Source organism: Bos indicus, chromosome 29 (genome assembly GCF_029378745.1).
Source record: "Bos indicus isolate NIAB-ARS_2022 breed Sahiwal x Tharparkar chromosome 29, NIAB-ARS_B.indTharparkar_mat_pri_1.0, whole genome shotgun sequence".
Taxonomy (NCBI): Eukaryota; Metazoa; Chordata; class Mammalia; order Artiodactyla; family Bovidae; genus Bos; species Bos indicus.
This window is the reverse complement of record NC_091788.1, coordinates 28,127,649-28,148,625: the sequence shown is the minus strand read 5'-3', so window position 1 is coordinate 28,148,625 and position 20,977 is coordinate 28,127,649. Positions and strand designations below refer to the sequence as shown.

At 39.2% G+C, this 20,977-nt stretch overlaps 1 protein-coding gene across 1 annotated transcript; it reads left to right on the top strand.

Moving 5' to 3' along the window:
- The first annotated feature begins 19,340 nt into the window (after positions 1-19,340).
- LOC109554060 (olfactory receptor 8B3-like) lies at positions 19,341-20,270 on the top strand. The gene has a single exon (XM_019954360.2). It carries the CDS (start codon positions 19,341-19,343, stop codon positions 20,268-20,270), a length of 930 nt encoding a protein of 309 aa, XP_019809919.2.
- Positions 20,271-20,977: the final 707 nt, after the last annotated feature.

The window sequence follows — 20,977 nt, the reverse complement described above, 5'->3', positions numbered from 1 at the left end:
TGGCTGAGTAATACTCCATTGTGTATATGTACCACTGCTTGCTTATCCATTCATCTGCTGATGGACATCTAGGTTGCTTCCATGTCCTGGCTATTATAAACAGTGCTGCGATGAACATTGGGGTACATGTGTCTCTTTCAATTCTGGTTTCCTCAGTGTGTATGCCCAACAGTGGGATTGCTGGGTCATATGGCAGTTCTATTTCCAGTTTTTTAAGGAATCTCCACACTGTTCTCCATAGTGGCTGGACTAGTTTGCATTCCCACCAACAGTGTCAGAGGGTTCCCTTTTCTCCACACCCTCTCCAGCATTTATTGCTTGTAGACTTTTGAATCACAGCCATTCTGACTGGCATGAAATGGTACCTCATTGTGGTTTTGATTTGCATTTCTCTGATAATGAGTGATGTTGAGCATCTTTTCATGTGTTTGTTAGCCATCTGTATGTCTTCTTTGGTGAAATGTCTATTTAGTTCTTAGGTCCATTTTTTGATTGGGTCATTTATTTTTCTGTAATTGAGCTGTAGGAGTTGCTTGTATATTTTTGAGATTAGTTGTCTGTCAGTTGCTTCATTTGCTATTATTTTCTCCCATTCTGAAGGCTGTCTTTTCACCTTGCTTATAGTTTATTTTGTTGTGCAGAAGCTTTTAATTTTAATTAGGTCCCATTTGTTTATTTGTGCTTTTATTTCCAATATTCTGGGAGGTGGGTCATAGAGGATCCTGCTGTGATGTATGTCGGAGAGTGTTTTGCCTATGTTCTCCTCTAAGAGTTTTATAGTTTCTGGTCTTACATTTAGATCTTTAATCCATTTTGAGTTTATTTTTGTGTATGGTGTTAGAAGGTGTTCTAGTTTCATTCTTTTACAAGTGGTTGACCAGTTTTCCCAGCACCACTTGTTAAAGAGATTGTCTTTAATCCATTGTATATTCTTGCCTCCTTTGTCAAAGATAAGGTGTCCATAGGTGCTTGGGTTTATCTCTGGGCTTTCTATTTTGTTCCATTGATCTATATTTCTGTCTTTGTGCCACTGTCTCGATGACTGTGGCTTAGTAGTAGAGCCTGAAGTCAGGCAGGTTGATTCCTCCATTTCCGTTCTTCTTTCTCAAGATTGCTTTGGCTATTCGAGGTTTTTTTGTATTTCCATACAAATTGTGAAATTATTTGTTTTAGCGCTGTGAAAAATACCGTTGGTGGCTTGATAGGGATTGCACTGAATCTATAGCTTGCTTTGGGCAGTATACTCATTTACACTATATTGATTCTTCTGATCCATGAACATGGTATATTTCTCCATCTATTAGTGTCCTCTTTGATTTCTTTCATCAGTGTTTTATAGTTTTCTATTTATAGGAAAGCCTCTTGATGAAAGTGAAAGTGGAGAGTGAAAAAGTTGGCTTAAAGCTCAACATTCAGTAAATGAAGATCATGGCATCCGGTCCACCACTTCATGGGAAATAGATAGGGAAACAGTGAAAACAGTGTCAGACTTTATTTTTTAGGCTCCAAAATCACTACAGATGGTGACTTCAGCCATGAAATTAAAAGACGCTTACTCCTTGGAAGGAAAGTTATGACCAACCTAGATAGCATATTCAAAAGCAGAGACATTGCTTTGTCAACAAAGGTTTGTCTAGTAAAGGCTATGGTTTTTCCTGTGGTCATGTATGGATGTGAGAGTTGGACTGTGAAGAAGGCTGAGCACTGAAGAATTGATGCTTTTGAACTGTAGTGTTGGAGAAGACTCTTGAGAGTCCCTTGGACTGCAAGGAGCTCCAACCAGTCCATTCTGAAGGCGATCAGCCCTGGGATTTCTTTGGAAGGAATGATGCTAAAGCTGAAACTCCAGTACTTTGGCCACCTCATGCGAAGAGTTGACTCATTGGAAAAGGCTCTGATGCTGGGAGGGATTGGGGGCAGGAGGAGAAGGGGACGACAGAGGATGAGATGGCTGGATGGCATCACTGACTCGATGGACATGAGTCTGAGTGAACTCCGGGAGTTGGTGATGGACAGGGAGGCCTGGCATGCTGCGATTCATGGGGTCGCAAAGAATGGGACACGAATGAGCGACTGATCTGATCTGATCTGCTCTGATTTATAGGTCTTTAGTTTCTTTAGGTAGATATATTTCTAATTATTTTATTCTTTTCATTGCAATGGGGAATGGAATTGTTTCCTTAATTTCTTTCTATTTCCTCATTATTAGTGTATAGGAATGCAAGGGTTTTCTGTGTGTTGATTTTATATCCTGCAACTTTACTATATTCATTGATTAGCTCTAGTGATTTTCTGGTGGAGTCTTTAGGGTTTTCTATGTAGAGGATCATGTCATCTGCAAACAGTGAGAGTTTTACTTCTTCTTTTCCAATTTGGATTCTTTTTATTTCTTTTCCTGCTCTGATTGCTGTGGCTAAAACTTCCAAAACTATCTTGAATAGTAGAAGTGAGAGTGGGCACCCTTGTCTTGTTCCTGACTTTAGGGGAAATGCTTTCAATTTTTCACCATTGAGGATAATGTTCGTTGTGGGTTTGTCATATATAGCTTTTATTATGTTGAGGTATGTTCCTTATGTTCCTGCTTTCTGGAGAGTTTTTATCATAAATGGATGTTGAATTTTATCAAAGGCTTTCTCTGCATCTATTGAGATAATTATGTGGCTTTTATTTTTCAATTTGTTAATGTGGTGTATTACATTGATTGATTTGCAGATATTGAAGAATCCTTGCATCCCTGGGATAAAGCCCATTTGATCATGTTGTATGATCTTTTTAATGTGTTGTTGGATTCTTTTTTATTTTTTATATTGTATTGGTTTTGCCATATATCAACATGAATATGCCACAGGTATACATGTGTTCCCCATCCTGAACCCTCCTCCCTCCCTGTACCATCCCTCTGGGTCGTCCCAGTGCACCAGCCCCAAGCATCCAGTATCGTGCATCAAACCTGGACTGGTGACTCGTTTCATATATGATATTATACATATTTCAATGCCATTTTCCCAAATCTTCCCACCCTCTCCCTCTCCCACAGAGTCCAAAAGACTGTTCTATACATCAGTGTCTCTTTTGCTGTCTCATATATAGGGTTATTGTTACCATCTTTCTAAATTCCGTATATATGTGTTAGTATACTGTATTGGTGTTTTTCTTTCTGGCTTACTTCACTCTCTATAATCGGCTCCAGTTTCATCCACCTCATTAGAACTGATTCAAATGTATTCTTTTTAATGGCTGAGTAATACTCCATTGTGTATATGTACCACTGCTTGCTTATCCATTCATCTGCTGATGGACATCTAGGTTGCTTCCATGTCCTGGCTATTATAAACAGTGCTGCGATGAACATTGGGGTACATGTGTCTCTTTCAATTCTGGTTTCCTCAGTGTGTATGCCCAGCAGTGGGATTGCTGGGTCATATGGCAGTTCTATTTCCAGTTTTTTAAGGAATCTCCACACTGTTCTCCATAGTGGCTGGACTAGTTTGCATTCCCACCAACAGTGTCAGAGGGTTCCCTTTTCTCCACACCCTCTCCAGCATTTATTGCTTGTAGACTTTTGAATCACAGCCATTCTGACTGGCACGAAAAGGTACCTCATAGTGGTTTTGATTTGCATTTCTCTGATAATGAGTGATGTTGAGCATCTTTTCATGTGTTTGTTAGCCATCTGTATGTCTTCTTTGGTGAAATGTCTATTTAGTTCTTTGGCCCATTTTTTGATTGGGTCATTTATTTTTCTGGAGTTGAGCTGTAGGAGTTGCTTGTATATTTTTGAGATTAGTTGTTTGTCAGTTGCTTCATTTGCTATTATTTTCTCCCATTCTGAAGGCTGTCTTTTCACCTTGCTTATAGTTTATTTTGTTGTGCAGAATCTTTTAATTTTAATTAGGTCCCATTTGTTTATTTGTGCTTTTATTTCCAATATTCTGGGAGGTGGGTCATAGAGGATCCTGCTGTGATGTATGTTTGGAGAGTGTTTTGCCTACTCTCCTCTAGGAGTTTTATAGTTTCTGGTCTTACATTTAGATCTTTAATCCATTTTGAGTTTATTTTTGTGTATGGTTTGTTAATGTGGTGTATATTACATTGATTGATTTGTGGATATTGAAGAATCCTTGCATCCCTGGGATAAAGCCCACTTGATCATGGTGTATGATCTTTTTAATGTGTTGTTGGATTCTGATTGCTAGAATTTTGTTAAGGATTTTTGCATCGATGTTCATCAATGATATTGGCCTGTAGTTTTCTTTTTTTGTGGGATCTTTGTCAGGTTTTGGTATTAGGGTGATGGTGGCCTCATAGAATGAGTTTGGAAGTCTACCTTCCTCTGCAATTTTCTGGAAGAGTTTGAGTAGGATAGGTGTTAGCTCTTCTCTAAATTTTTGATAGAATTCAGCTGTGAAGCCATCTGGACCTGGGCTTCTATTTGCTGGAAGATTTCTGATTATAGTTTCAATTTCCGTGCTTGTGATGAGTCTGTTAAGATTTTCTATTTCTTCCTGGTTCAGTTTTGGAAAGTTGTACTTTTCTAAGAATTTGTCCATTTCTTCCACGTTGTCCATTTTGTTGGCATGTAATTGTTGATAGTAGTCTCGTTGTGATCTCTCCATTTTCATTTCTAATTTTGTTGATTTCATTTTCTCCCTTTGTTTCTTGATGAGTCTGGCTAATGGTTTGTCAATTTTATTTATCCTTTCGAAGAACCAGCTTTTGGCTTTGTTGATTTTTGCTATGGTCTCCTTTTTTTTTTTTTTTTTCCATTTATTTCTGCCCTAATTTTTAAGATTTCTTTCCTTCTACTAACCCTGGGGTTCTTCATTTCTTCCTTTTCTAGTTGCTTTAGGTGTAGAGTTAGGTTATTTATTTGACTTTTTTCTTGTTTCTTGAAGTATACCTGTATCGCTATGAACTCTCCCCTTAGCACTGCTTTTACAGTGTCCCACAGGTTTTGGGTTGTTGTGTTTTCATTTTCATTCATTTCTATGCATAAGTTGATTTCTTTTTTGATTTCTTCTGTGATTTGTTGGTTATTCAGCAGCGTGTTTTTCAGCCTCCATATGTTGATTTTTAATAGTTTTACTCCTGTAATTGAGATCTAATCTTACTGCATTGTGGTCAGAAAACATGCTTGGAATGATTTCAATTTTTTTTGAATTTACCAAGGCTAGATTTATGGGCCAGGATGTGATCTATCCTGAAGAAGGTTCCATGTGCGCTTTATAAAAAGGTGAAATTCATTGTTTTTGGGTGAAATGTCCTATAGATATCAATTAGGTCTAACTGGTCTATTGTATCATTTAAAGTTTGTGTTTCTTTGTTAATTTTCTGTTTAGTTGATCTATCCATAGGTGTGAGTGGGGTATAAAGTCTCCCAGTTTATTATTGTGTTATTGTTAATTTCCCCTTTCATACTTGTTAGCATTTGTCTTACATATTGCGGTGCTCCTATGTTGGGTGCATATATATTTATAATTGTCATATCTTCTTCTTGGATTGATCCTTTGATCATTATGTAGTGTCCTTCTTTGTCTCTTTTTACAGCCTTTGTTTTAAAGTCTATTTTGTCTGATATGAATATTGCTACTCCTGCTTTCTTTTGATCTGTATTTGCATGGAATATCTTTTTCCAGCTCTTCGCTTTCAGTCTGTATGTGTCCCCTGTTTTGAGGTGGGTCTTTTGTAGACAACATATATAGGGGTCTTGTTTTTGTATCCATTCAGCCAGTCTTTGTCTTTTGGTTGGGGGCATTCAACCCATTTACGTTTAAGGTAATTATTGATAAGTATGATTCCATTGCCATTTAGTTTATTGTTTTGGGTTCGAGTTTATACACCCTTTTTGTGTCTCTTGTCTAGAGAATATCATTTAGCATTTGTTGGAGAGCTGGTTTGGTGGTGCTGAATTCTCTCAGTTTTTGCTTATCTGTAAAGCTTTTGATTTCTCCTTCATATTTGAATGAGATCTTTGTTGGGTACAGTAATCTGGGCTGTAGGTTATTTTCTTTCATCACTTTAAGTATGTCTTGCCATTCCCTCCTGGCCTGAAGAGTTTCTATTGAAAGATCAGCTATTATCCTTATGGGAATCCCCTTGTGTGTTATCTGTTGTTTTTCCCTTGCTGCTTGTAATATTTGTTCTTTGTGTTTGATCTTTGTTAATTTGATTAATATGTGTCTTGGGGTATTTCACCTTGGGTTTATCCTGTTTGGGACTGTCTGGGTTTCTTGAACTTGGGTGATTATTTCCTTCCCCATTTTAGGGAAGTTTTCAACTATTATCTCCTCAGGTATTTTCTCATGGTCTTTCTTTTTGTCTTCTTCTTCTGGGACTCCTATAATTTGAATGTTGTGGTGTTTAATATTGTCCTGGAGTTATCTGAGATTGTCCTCATTTCTTTTAATTCATTTTTCTTTTTTCCTCTCTGATTCATTTATTTCTACCATTCTATCTTCTATTTCACTAATCCTATCTTCTGCCTCCATTATTCTACTATTTGTTGTCTCCAGAGTGTTTTTGATATCATTTATTGCATTATTCATTATATAGTGACTCTTTTTTATTTTCTCTAGGTCCTTGTTAAACCTTTTTTGCATTTTCTCAATCCTTGCCTCCAGGCTATATATCTGTGATTCCATTTTTATTTCAAGATTTTGGATCATTTTCACTATCATTATTTGGAAATCATTATCAGGTAGATTCCCTATCTCTTCCTCTTTTGTTTGGTTTGGTGGGCATTTATCCTGTTTCTTTACCTGCTGGGTATTCCTCTGTCTCTTCATCTTGTTTATATTGCTGAGTTTGGGGTGGCCTTTCTGTATTCTGGCAGTTTGTGGAGTTCTCTTTATTGTGACATTTCCTTGCTGTGGGTGGGGTTGTAAGGGTGGCTTGTCAAGGTTTCCTGTTTAGGGAAGCTTGTGTTGTTCTGGTGTGTAGAGCTGGATTTCTGTTTATGGAAGCTTGTGTTGTTCTGGTGTGTAGAGCTGGATTTCTTCTCTCTGGAGTGCAATGAAGTGTCCAGTAATGAGTTATGAGATGTCAGTGGGTTTGGAGTGACTTTGGGCAGCCTGTATGTTGAAGCTCAGGGCTGTGTTCCTGTGTTGCTGGAGAATTTGCTTGGTATGTCTTGCTCTGGAACTTGTTGGCCCTTGGGTGGCACTCCTAAGATGGAGGCGTTTGATGAGCTCCTATCACTTAATGTTCCCTGGAGTCAGGTGTTCTATGATGTTCTCAGGATTTGGACTTAAGCCTCCTGCTTCTGGTTTTCAGTCTTATTTTTACAGTAGTCTCAAGACTTCTCCTTCTGTGCAGCACCATTGATAAAACGTCTAGGTTAAAGATGAATAGTTTCTCCACAGTGAAGGACACTCAGAGAGGTTCACAGAGATACATGGAGAAGAGAAGAGGGAGGAGGGAGTTAGAGGTGACTCGAATGAGATGAGGTGGAATCAAAAGAGGAGAGAGCAAGCTAGCCAGTAATCACTTCCTTATGTGCGCTCCACAGTCTGGACCTCTCAGAGATGTTCATGGAGTTATACAGAGAAGAGAAGCGGGAGGAAGGAGACAGGTGGCCAGCAGGATAAAAGGGGGGAATGAAAAGGAGAGAGACAGATCCAGCCAGTAATCAGTTCCCTAAGTGTCCTCCACCATCTGGAATACACAGAGATTCAGAGAGTTGGATAGAGAAGAGAAGGGGGAGGAAGGAGACAGAGGTGACCTAGTGGAGAGAAAGGAGAGTCCAAAGGGAGAGAGAGCAGTCAATCCAGTAATCTCGCTCCCAAGTAAATATGGGTACTGAATGTTGGGTTCTTAAAGGTACAAAATTGATAACAAATACCAAAAAGCAAAGATTAAAATTCTAGAATAGAGGTTGGATTTTTGAAAATACAATATTAAAGAAAAGAAAAAGAAGAAGAAGAAAAAAACAAAGTTACAAAAGTTATTAAAAATATATATGAAGTTTGCTTTAAAAAATAGTCTTTTTTTTGAAAAGTAATAGTAGGTTATAAAAATGAAAATTAAAGGAGTAACAGAGGACTTAAAAATTTTTAAAAAGTTTAAAAAAAGAAAGAAAAGAAAAGAAAAAAATATAAAAAAGAAAAAGAAAAGAAAAAAAAGAAGAAGAGAAAAAGAAAAGAATGATCGTAAAAATAGTAAAAATATATCTAGGACTTTCTCTGGTATTGTTGTGGGCAGTGTGGGGTCAGTTCATTTTCTTTTTTTTTTCTAATTTTATTTTATTTTTAAACTTTACATAATTGTATTAGTTTTGTCAAATATCATAATGACTCCGCCACAGGTATACATGTGTTCCCCATCCCGAACCCTCCTCCCTCCTCCCTCCCCATACCATCCCTCTGGGCCGTCCAGTGCACCAGCCCCAAGCATCCAGCATCGTGCATCGAACCTGGATTTCTTGGTCCAGCTTATATTTCTCAAGTTCTATAGGCCCCTTCTTATGTAGTCGGTACTAACTACAGGGTTTTAACCTATTGCACCTGTCTCTTCCAAGGTGGTTCCCTCAGTTTTAGCTTCTGTTTGCTGGTCTCTTCAGTGTCTGATTTCCGCCCTGACACAAGGGGGTGGTGGTGGGCACTTTTTTAGGCTCACTTGTTCAGTCGCGCTGTGGGGAGGGAGGGACACTGCAAACAAGTAACACTGGCGTGTGCTCGTAGTGTCTCAGCTACACTGGGCCGGCCCCTGCTCACGGCGCGTGCACCCTTCCTGCCCACACAGCTCAGGCTCTAGGTTGCTCCCCCGGGAACCGTCTGAGGCTGGCCCTGGGCTTCATGCACCTCCCAGTCTAAGCCGCTCAGGTTCAGGCACTCGAGTAGTCCTCAGAGGCGCAGACTCTGTTGGGCCTGCGTTTTGTGCCCTTCCTAGCTCCGAGCAGCTCTGGTGATGAGGTGTTTGGCGAGCGCGCGGTCACTGTGACTTATCGCCTCTCCTGTCCCTGCCGCTCGGTTTTCTGCGTGTACAATCGGCGCACCTTCTCAGGTGGATGACTGTCCAGAACCCCAAGAAGTCTTAGTAAGCAAAGACACCTGCTTGCAGTTTGGTAGATAATGTCTCTCTGGGGCTGTGATTGCCCCCTTCCGGCTCTGGCGGCCTGTCACCGGAGGGGGATGGTCTGCAGCCAGCTAGTTCTGTTCTACCCTTTGTTCTGTGTGCAGGCCTGGCGGTGTATTAGGGCTTTTCGCGTGGTAGCTATCCCACAGTCTGGTTTGCTAGCTCAAATTAGTTCGCTCTGATTACCCTCAGAGGCATTCAGGCCGGATCCTTACTCTAAGCAGTGCAGCCCGTGCCTCCCTGCCCAGTCCCCACTTGCTAGTGGCGGGCGCAGGCGTCTGCGCTGCTTCTCTGCTGGGGCAGTTATCGTTGGGCTCGTAATCTGTGGGTTTTAATTATTTACTTATTTTTCCTCCCTATTATGTTGCCCTCTGTGCTTCCAAGGCTCAGCACAGACTCGGCAGTGAGAGTGTTTCCTGGTGTTTGGAAACTTCTCTCTTTTTAAAACTCCCTTTCCGGGACAGAGCTCCGTCCCTCCCTCTTTTGTCTCTTTTTCTGTCTTTTATATTTTTCCTACCTCCTTTCAAAGACAATGGGCTGCTTTTCTGGGTGCCTGATGTCCTCTGCTGGCATGCAGAAGTTGTTTTGTGGATTTTACTCAGCTTTTAAATGTTCTTTTGATGAATTTGTGGGGGAGAAAGTGGTCTCCCCGTCCTATTCCTCCACCATCTTAGGACTGCCTCCTAATTGTTGCTTCTGAATCAGACATGCAGACACAGAGGGAGCAGCCACTGTTGGTGCACCTCCCCACCGTGGCTATAATCCCCTCCTGATACAGCTGAAGTGATTTCCAGGGGATTTAAAGGCCATTATCCTTTATCCTTCTTATCTTTATTTTTCTCTTTTTTGTCTTGTGGGAGTCAGACACAAAGACCAAGGCTTTTAAAAAGCAAGAAGCACGTCCAGAGATAATTAGAAAGTCCCCATGCTTGTACACCATGCTTGTACAAAATGCAGACTCAGAAAGACCAGGGAAGAACTTAAATTTTTACCTTAGCCTGATCTTCCACACAGAGGTAGCCTATAACAATCGAAACTATAAAAAATAAGAAAGGAGGTCAAAATGGCAGAGTGGCAGGATGCTAAGCTCAACCCTCTTCAGGAACACACCAAAGTACAACTACATATGGAGCAACTCTTGCTGATATTAACCTAGGCACTAGCAGAACAGCTGTTCTACAACCAAGGCTGTAATGAATGATCCACATGGAATCTGCAGGAAGTGGAGGGAAGTCATCAGGTCAGAGCATATACACCTAGCCTGGGACAGAGAAGAGGAAGGGGAGATCACAGGCTAGGGAATCCTCCCAGAGGAGGAAAGATTTTGGTCCAGATTTTAGGCACACCAGCCCTGGGGTTTAACAGGAAAATGAGCTGCTTTATCTGGTTTGACAACCAGTGGAGGTTTACCTGAGTTTGTAAGAAACTGAGACTCTGCTCTTGAAATGTATGCACCAGAACTGCTCACTCCCAGTCATAGCATGAAGGCAGCAGATTGAAAACTGCCTGGGACTCTGGGCAGCTGGTAGGGACCACTCCAACACTCCCACCAAGGCTTAACTGAGCTTCTGCTCCAGTCCCTCTTGTTCCTGTGGCTGCTGCCCCCTAAGTGGGAGGCCACCATTGCTAAAGAAAGTGTGCACTCTTAGACACAACAGAGGTAACTTGGACACTGGTCCTGCAACGGAGCCATTGTCAACTCATATGTCTCTGCACACACTCCAGGAGGAGTGAAGTTAGCTCCAGAGAAGAGAACATTATCAACAGAGTGTATATCCCTCTGTGTACTTAGGAGGGAGCAGGGCCAGTTCAGTGGTATGGCACCAACCCCCCCCAGTCCTTCCCAGAGTCTCACTGAGACATACACACTGGGGAAAAAGAGAAACCAGCCCAGAAGCACAGCCCCAAGCTCTCAGGGCTTGGTCCTGTCCCAGAATAAATCAGAGACTGCCAATACAGACAGGAGAAACCCAGTTTCTCAAGGCTCTTATTCCAGCACCTCAGTGGTGAAAGCCACTGAAAATTGAAGCTCTTGCTCACCCCTGGCTCTGGCTCTAACCCCACCGACTCCAGCCCTACATCCCACCAATGCAGTGGCTGCCATCACACTTCAGGGGAAGTCACACCCTATCTTCAAGTACCTATGGAACTTTCTCCAAGATACATCACATGCTAAGCCTCAGGACAAATCTTAACAAATTTAAGAGGATATCTTAAATTATAATTATATATAAAAAATTATATCAAACATCTATTTTGAGCACTCCAGTACAAAACTACAGGAAGAAAAATGGGAAAACCACAAACACATGCAGACTAAACAACCTGCTACTAAAAAACATAATGGGTCAAAGAAGAAATCAAATAGGAAATCAGAAAATACTTTGAGACAAATGCAAATAAAAGTGCAACTTTTTTTTTTTTTTTTGCAGTTCTTTGGATATAACAAAAGTAGTTCTAAGGGGTAAGTTTATAGCTATACAGGTATGCCTTAAAATGAAGAAGAATCTCAGACAACAACCTAGAAATAAGAAAAAAAGAACAAATAAAGTTCAAAGTCAGGGGAAGGAAGGAAATAATAAAATTCTGAAACTAAATAAATTAGAGATTAAAAATATATAAAAAGCAATGAAACCAAGAGTTGTTTTTTTAAAAGATAAAAAATTTAATAAACTTTTACCCAGGTTCATCAAGAAAAAAAGAGAGAGCACCCAAGTAAAATGAGAAAATGAAATAGAAATAACAACCAACAACAGAGATACCCAAAATCATAAAGGTATATATACAAAAAGTAGTTATATGCCTGCAATTCGGCAGCCTTGAAAAATGGACAACATTTTGAAGCATAGAAACTCCGGAGACTGAATCAGGAAGAAAGAGGCAATCTGAACCAAATGATTGATAATTTTGAATTTGTAATTAAAAAAAAATTCCAGCAAAGGAAAAAAAGTTTAGGATTGGACAGATTCAAATGGGAGTTCTACCAAGCATATAAATAAGAGCTAATACCTAACTTCTCAAACTATTCCAAAATATTGAAGAACAGAGAACAACCCCAGGTTCGTTCAACAAGGCCAGCACCTCCCAATTCCAAAACCACGGGAAGACACTACAAGAAAAAGAATATTACAGGCCAATATTTCTGATAATATAGATCCAAAAAATATTCAACAAAATATTCTTAAACTAAAGCAATGGATCATAAATCATGACCAAGTGGGATTAATTCCAGGACTGCTAGGATGATTCAATATCCAGAAATCAGTTAATGGGATGCACTACATTAAGAACTGTGGTGTTGGAGAAGACTCTTGAGAGTCCCTTGGACTGCAAGGAGATCCAACCAGTCCATTCTGAAGGAGATCAGCCCTGGGATTTCTTTGGAAGGTTTGATGCTAAAGCTGAAACTCCAGTACTTTGGCCACCTCATGCGAAGAGTTGATTCACTGGAAAAGACTCTGATGCTGGGAGGGATTGGTGGCAGGAGGAGAAGGGGATGACAAAGGATGAGATGGCTGGATGGCATCACTGACTCTATGGATGTGAGTCTGAGTGAACTCCAGGAGTTGATGATGGACAGGGAGGCCTGGTGTGCTGCAATTCATGGGGTCACAAAGACTCGGACACGACTGAGCGACTGAACTGAACTGAACTGAACATTAAGAAAAGGAAGAATAAAAATCAAATGATATCCACATAGATGCAAACATTTTTGATGAAATTTAACATCCAATCTGGAGAAGGCAAAGGTAACCCCCTCCAGTGTTCTTGCTTGGAGAATCCCAGGGACGTGGGAGCCTGGTGGGCTGCCATCTCTGGGGTCGCACAGAATTGGACATGACTGCGACTTAGCAGCAGCAGCAGCAGCAACACCCATTCATGATAAAATTTCTTATCAATGTTTGTATAGAGAAAATATAACTTAATAAAGGCCATGTATGAGAAACCCACAGATACCATCGTATTCAACAATGAAAAACTGAAAGACTTTCCTTTAAAGTCAGGAACAAGATATGGATGCCCACTCTCACCATTTCTATTTTACATAGTATTGCAGATCCTAGTCACAGCAATCATACAAGAAAAAGAAATAAAATCACCCAAATTGGAAGGGAAGAAGTAACATTGTCCCTCTTTGCAGATGACATAATACTATATATAAAAAAACCTGATGTCGCCACCAAAAAAACTATCAGAACTAATAAATGAATTCAGTATCATTGAAGGATACAAGATTGATATACTGAAATCTGTTATTTTTCCGTACAGTAGTAATGAACTATCAGGAAGAGACAGCAGGAAAACAGTCCTGTTTAATGAGGCATCAGAAAGAATAAAATACCTAAGAATAAACTTACTTAGTCAAAGAGGTGAAAAACCTATACTCTGAAAATTTTAAAAAAATTAAATGGAAAGATTTCCTGTGTTTATGGATTGAAAGAATCAATATTGTTAAAAGTCTATAGCAATCTACAGTTTTAATGCAATTCCTAAGAAAATACCCATGGCATTTCCAACAAAAATAGAGCTCACAATCCTAAAATTTATATGGAATCACAGAAGACCCCAATTTTCCAAAGCAATATTGAGAAAAAAATAACAAAGGTGGATGTATCACATGCCCAAACTTCAGATTATACCATAAAGCTACAACAATCAAAACAGCATGGCCCAGGCACAAAAAACAAATACATAGATAAGTGGAACAGAATAGGTGATTAAGAAATAAACCCACATTCCTTTGACCAATTAATCTATGACAAGAAGATAAAAATACACAGTAAAGATAAGACAGTCTCTTCAGTAAGTGGTTCTGGGAGAAGTGGGCAGGTGCATATAAAACAATGAGATATGAACAGTTCCAGAAAAACATCTATTTCTGCTTTATTGACTATGCCAAAGCCTTTGACTGTGTGGATCAAAATAAACTGTGGAAAATTCTGAAAGAGATGGGAATACCAGACCACCTGATCTGCCTCTTGAGAAACGTCTATGCAGGTCAGGAAGCAACAGTTAGAACTGGACATGGAACACCAGACTGGTTCCAAATAGGAAAAGGAGTATGTCAAGACTGTATATTGTCACCCTGCTTATTTAACTTATATGCAGAGTGCATCATGAGAAACGCTGGGCTGGAAGAGGCACAAGCTGGAATCAAGATTGCCGGGAGAAATATCAATAACCTCAGATTTGCAGATGACACCACCCTTATGGCAGAAAGTGAAGAGGAACTCAAAAGCCTCTTGATGAAAGTGAAAGAGGAGAGTGAAAATGTTGGCTTAAAGCTCAACATTCAGAAAATGAAGGTGATGGCATCCGGTCCCATCACTTCATGGGAAATAGATGAGGAAACAGTGCAAACAGTGTCAGACTTTATTTTTTTGGGCTCCAAAATCACTGCAGACGGTGATTGTAGCCATGAAATTAAAAGACACTTACTCCTTGGAGGAAAGTTATGACCAACCTAGATAGCATATTCAAAAGCAGAGACATTACTTTGCCAACAAAGGTCCGTCTAGTCAAGGCTATGGTTTTTCCAGTAGTCATGTATGGATGTGAGAGTTGGACCATGAAGAAAGCTGAGCACTGAAGAACTGATGCTTTTGAACTGTGGTGTTGCAGAAGACTCTTGAGAGTCCCTTGGACTGCCAATCAGTCCATTCTAAAGGAGATCAGTCCTGGGTGTTCTTTGGAAGGAGTGATGCTAAAGCTGAAACTCCAGTACCTGACCACCTCATGTGAAGAGTTGACTCATTAGAAAATTCTCTGATGCTGGGAGGGATTGGGGGCAGGAGGAGAAGGGGACGACAGAGGATGAGATGGCTGGATGGCATCACCGACTTGATGGACGTGAGTTTGAGTGAACTCTGGGAGTTGGTGATGGACAGGGAGGCCTGGCATGCTGCAATTCATGGAGTTACAAAGAATCAGACACGACTGAGTGACTGAACTGAACTGAACTGGTGAACATTTTCTCACACTACATAGAAAGATAAACTCAAAATTATTTAAAGACCTAAGTGTAAGATCTAAAACCATAAAACTCCTAGATAACGTATGGAAATCTCTTTCTTCATAAACCTTTTTATTTTTATTTTTTTGAATTTGTCTAAGGCAAAAGAAATAAAAGCAAAAATGAATGAATGGGACCTAATTAAAGTTAAAAGGTTTTGCACCATAAAGATCATCAATAAAATGAAAAAGCTATCTACTGAATGGGAGATAAATTTGCAAACGATATAACCAAAAGGAGTTAACATCCAAAACATATAAACAGTTCATACAACTCGGTATCAAAAAAAACCCCCAAACAATCCAATCAAAAAATGGACAAAAGAACTGAATAGACAATTTTCCAAAGAAGATACACAGGTAACAACAGACACATGAGAAGATGCTCAGCCATCACTAATTATTAGAGAAATGCAAATCAGAACAATGAGATATTACTTCATACTTTTTAGAGTGGCAGTCATCAACCCCCCCCACAAATATCAAATGTTAGAATGTGGAGAAAAGGAAACCCCCCTGTACACTGCTGGAAGGAATATAAAGGGGAAACCACTATGGAAAAAAGTATAGAGGTTCCTCAATAAACTGAAAATAAAACTACCATATGACCCAACAATTGGGTATATATCTGAAGAAAGTGAAAGGAGTAGTCAGAAAAGATTAATGCCACTGAGTGTTCATAGCAAAATTATTTTCAGTAACAAAGATTAAATAGATTAAAAATATATTATATACATATTTAATGGTCAGTGATATGTTCAGTATATTGCATGTGTAGGTGCAAAGTTGCTTCAGTCTTGTCTGACTCTTTGCAACCCCATGAACTGTAGCCTGCCTGTCTCCACCATACATGGGATTGTCCAGGCAAGAATACTGGAGTGGGTTGCTGTGCCCTGCTCCAAGGGATCTTCCCAACCTAGGGATCAAACCCATGTCTCTTATGTTTCCTGCATTGAAAGGCAGATTGTTTACCACTAGCACCACCTGGGAATCCCATGTACGCTATATTACCCAGCCATTAAAAAGAATGGAATTCTGCCATTTGCAAATATATGGTTGTTCCTAGAGAGTATTATATTTAGTGAAATAAGAAAAAGAAAAAAAAGATTAATACTGTATGTTATCACTTAAATGTGGAATATAAAAAATAAAAGAAAAAATGAATATAACAAAACAGAAACAATCTTGCAGATACAGAGCCCAAAGTATTGATACTGGTAGAGAGAGGAAAGCAGTGAGGGTCAATGCAGGAGCAGGTGATTAAAGAGATGCAGACCAGTGTGTATAAAATGAATAAACAATCAGAATATATTATACAGGTGAAGAATGTAGCCAATGTTTTATAATAGCTTCAAGTGGAGTATAATCTATAAAAAATTGAATCATTATATTTGTATACCTGAAATTAATGTAATAATGTAAATCAACTATATTTCAGGAAAAAATTCTGTCTGACTTTTGGTAACTTGATTGTAATGTGTCTTGCTGTGGATTTCTTTGGAATTATTGTATTTGATAGCCTTATTGTTTCCTGGTTCTGGATGTCCATATCCTTCGACAGACTTGGGGACTTTTCAGTCAGTTTTTCTTTGAGAAAGCTTTCAGATCACTTCTCATATTTTTGTCCTTCTAGGACCTCTGTAGTGCCTATATGGTCCATGTGATACTTCCCATAAATTCCTTAGACTTTCAACAGTATATTTTATTTTTTTTTCTTTTTGCTCCATTTACTAAATTATATCAAATGTCCTTTTTTCAAATTATACAGTCCTTTCCTTTGTTTAGTCTGCTGCTTTGACCATCTAGTGAATTTTTCAGTGCAATTATTGTGCTTTTTGATTCATTATTTCTGTGTGTTTCTCTTTAAGGCTGAAATTCTCACTTTATTCATGTATTATTCTGTGACTAGGTGGTGGTTTAGTCACTAAGTCATGTCTGACTCTTGCGATCCCATTGACTGTAGCCTGCCAGGCTCCTCTGTCCACGGGATTCTCCAGGCAAGAATAGTGGAGTGGGTTGACATTTTCTTCTCCAGCAGATCTTCCCGACCCAGGAATCGAACCTGCGTCTCCTGCATTACAGGAGACTAGAGTGAGCATCTTTATGACACTTAAATGAACCCTTTCTCAGGTAAATCGTATATCTTAATTTCATTAGGGCCACTTTGTAATGTCACTTTCTTGTAAAGGGGAGGGGTGTGTTAATTGGACTTCCTTCCATTTTTCCTTGACTTTCTGTGTTTGTGTCTGCACATAGGCAAACTACCAACATATTTTACTCTTCATGAACTGGCCTTGTACTGGAGAAGACCACTAATAAGCCTGGCTAGAAAAAGTGGGCCTCTCAATCTGGTGATAGTACAATCCACTTGCCTTTTTTTTCAGAAGCTCCCAGGTATCTGGAGAATGTCAGGGTCCCATCAGGCTCCTAAAACAAAGGAGACTAGGATCAATTCCTCAGGCAGCCTCCAGGTGAGCACAGTGTATCTTTTCCTTCATCAAGGAGAAGCTGTAGGAAAAATGTTTTCTACTGCTAGCTGTGTTAAGTCAGGGGGAGGGTTTATAGTGAATTCTAGACCAAACTGCTATCTCTCTTCTCTCACCTCAGGTAGCTAAAGTCTGTCATATCCCACATCCCTTCAGTTTTCTGACACAGGCTATACAGAAGTCAATCATGTGGATGGCCCCTAGGAAAGCTGGGGCTTTGGATGTATTGTGCACCTCTTTCTCTTCCTAGGGAGAATCTGGGAACTGGTGATTTTGTCCCAGTCACATGGTTCTGAACCACCATAGCTACATGGCAAGATGTATCTTCAATTTTTTTAATAGATTCAACATGACTGGCATCATACTTGAACTGTGTGCAGGATCCTCTTAACCTAGTTTTGGATTTCTTACAAAAGGAATCCGTACACAAATTGTTTTTGAGTCCATGTGTTCATGCAGAGGAGATTCTAGCGTTTCCTGTTTTGCCATCTTGCTGATGGGAAACAAAAGTTAATTTTGGGTCTTCTTTGGAGGATGAAAATCTCTACAGTGAAGGGAAAACTTGAGTAAAAGATTGAGTCTATAAGGAACTAAAAGACAGATTTTAAATACAATCCCCTTAGTTCCTATTACATGTAGAAACTGTTCTCTGGGGAAGAGACTGAACAAGCTGCTGCCATCTATAACTGAGTGCATTATACCATTACACTCACATTAAATCTTTTATGGCTTACTCTGTGGCTAAAATGATAACAATAGAGGCAGTTTATTGTCTTTTGCAGTTTGATAGGACTCAAAGTCATAATCAAGATTATGATCTGTAGTTCAGGAAAGCTTTTGAGGGCATATCAGAAATTAATTACAGGTGACATTTCGTTAGAATCAAAGAAATCAAAGCCTCAGAACCTGAAATTACCCTTCAAGGACCAGGGGGATTAAAAACAATCAGAAGAAACCCTGGGGATATTCTGGCTTAAAAGAGTGTGAGTTTCTGAACTCCATTTATATTCATGTTTCCTTTGTTGGAGGTGGAGAACGAGGACCTCTGATATGACAGTTCATTTCCTGTTTTTGCTGTCCTGAGATTCAGCTGAATCTTGCCGGAAAATCTGTTTGAAGAGAGAGCAGGGAATGTTAGAATTACTAAGGGACACAGGTGATGCAGTTTCTCATTAAGTTCCCTCTCCATGGATGGAACATTCATTCTTCTAGATTTATAAGTTTTACTTTGTGACATGGTGAATTAACTTAACCTCTCTTAGACTGTGGTCCACTCCCCCCACCACCGCCTTTTTTTTTTAATGTAGAGATAATCTTCTTGGTTCCTACCCTGTAAAGTCTTATCTGCATTGCAGATGAGCATTAGGCTTTTGGGATTACTGCCTCTAAATTTACTGGTGAGGGGAAGGTCAAGTGAATGAAGAAATTGTGAGAAGAGGCAATAAAAATTCTGTTCGTATTCAAAATTCTTTTTCATAATCCTTCAATTTTTTCTAATACTTATCTTTGCATATGTAGTTCCCTTCACTCCATAGGCTAACTTTTAATGCTTTTTGCTACTTAGTTTAAAAAGTTTATAGGGGAAACTTTTTTCCATGATAACTGAAACTCATTTCCATGATAACGATAAGGAAGTTCCATGAGTGCAAGATAGGGTACTCATAGTCATCCCAGCACATACACTATCTTGTATAGGAGATGTTATGCAAAACCCTGTTTTTCCTCTATGTGACCCTTTTCTCCTATGCTCTCAGATTCCTTTAGGGAAGAATGGCTCTGGGGAATGGCTCTTTCATGACTCAGTTTATTTTGATGGGATTAAGAGACCAATCAGATCTCCAGCTTCCCCTCTTCTTCCTGTTTCTAGTAATGTATATGGTCACTGTGATGGGAAATTTGAGCTTGATCATCCTTATTGGGCTGAGTTCACACCTACACACCCCCATGTACTTTTTCCTCTTTAACTTGTCCTTCATAGATCTCTGTTATTCTTCTGTGTTTACACCCAAAATGCTGATTAACATCATATCAAATAAGAAGATTATTTCTTACATAGGGTGCATGACCCAGCTTTACTTTTTCAGTTTTTTTGGTATTTCCGAATGTTATGTGCTGACATCAATGGCCTATGATCGCTATGTGGCCATCTGTAACCCATTATTTTATAACGTTGCCATGTCCCCTAAAGTGTGTTCCAGCCTTATGCTTGGTTCCTACTTGATGGCAGTTTTGGATGCCACGACCCTTATTACATGCATGCTGAGACTGACCTTCTGTGATGCAAACACCATCAACCATTATTTGTGTGACATCCACCCTCTGCTCCAGCTCTCATGCACAAGTACCCACATCATTGAACTGGAAGTGTTCATTGTGGGAGGCATCAACATCATTGTGCCCAGTCTCACCATCTTTGTCTCTTATGGTTTCATCCTCACCAACATCTTCCACATCAAGTCCACAGAGGGCAGGTCCAAAGCCTTCAGAACATGCAGTGCCCACATCATTGCTGTTTCTCTGTTCTTTGGATCAAGTGCATTTATGTATCTCAAACCATCTTCTGTGTCTGTGGATGATGGGAAAATATCCTCTGTCTTTTACACCAATGTGGTTCCCATGATGAATCCCTTAATTTACAGCTTGAGGAACAAAGATGTTAAGCTTGCTCTGAGAAAAACTTTGAGAATGGGAAAGTTTTGATCAGAAATAATGTCTATGCATATAGTTACAGGACAAGGAGATTCTGTGTGATTAATTGCTTTTAGTTTCAGCCTTATTCCTATATATTTTTTCTCTTAACATGATTAAGAAAATTTGAGTTTTCTCCATACTATATTTCCAATTTTTTAGTCTGGGATTTCTTTTTCCCTATTTGCATACAATCTTTTTTCACATTTTTTTTTTTTACTGTTTATTGATAACTTTAAAAGGGATATGTAGTATATCTGTCATTTTTTATTGTCATTTTCAACTTTTAATTTTTACTAGAAAAAGAAAATGGTCTCCAAGTGATCAAATTTGAGATACCTTTGATATAATAAGAGATCAGTGATCAAAATGAACTAAATAGCACTATTGTAACATTATTCTATTGGAGTTGTTCTTATCCTCCACTTGCTGTCAGAAGCATGAATTAGATACTGTTTTACTCTTGTCTTTCCATTTGCTGACTGAGAAGACTATGCCTCCTTTAAATGCCAGAGATTGAAGTTTCTATAAAGGCTTAGATTATAATTCAGTTTGCATCTCTAAATATTTGCATCTAGCTTTTGGCAAGTGTTTTCTTTTTATTTTTTACAGTGAAACTATAACATGTCAGATCATATAAATATATTTATTTCACAGATGGTAAAATGAAGTTCAGAATGGTTAATGATTTAATGTCACAGCTTCATAAAAAAATCTAG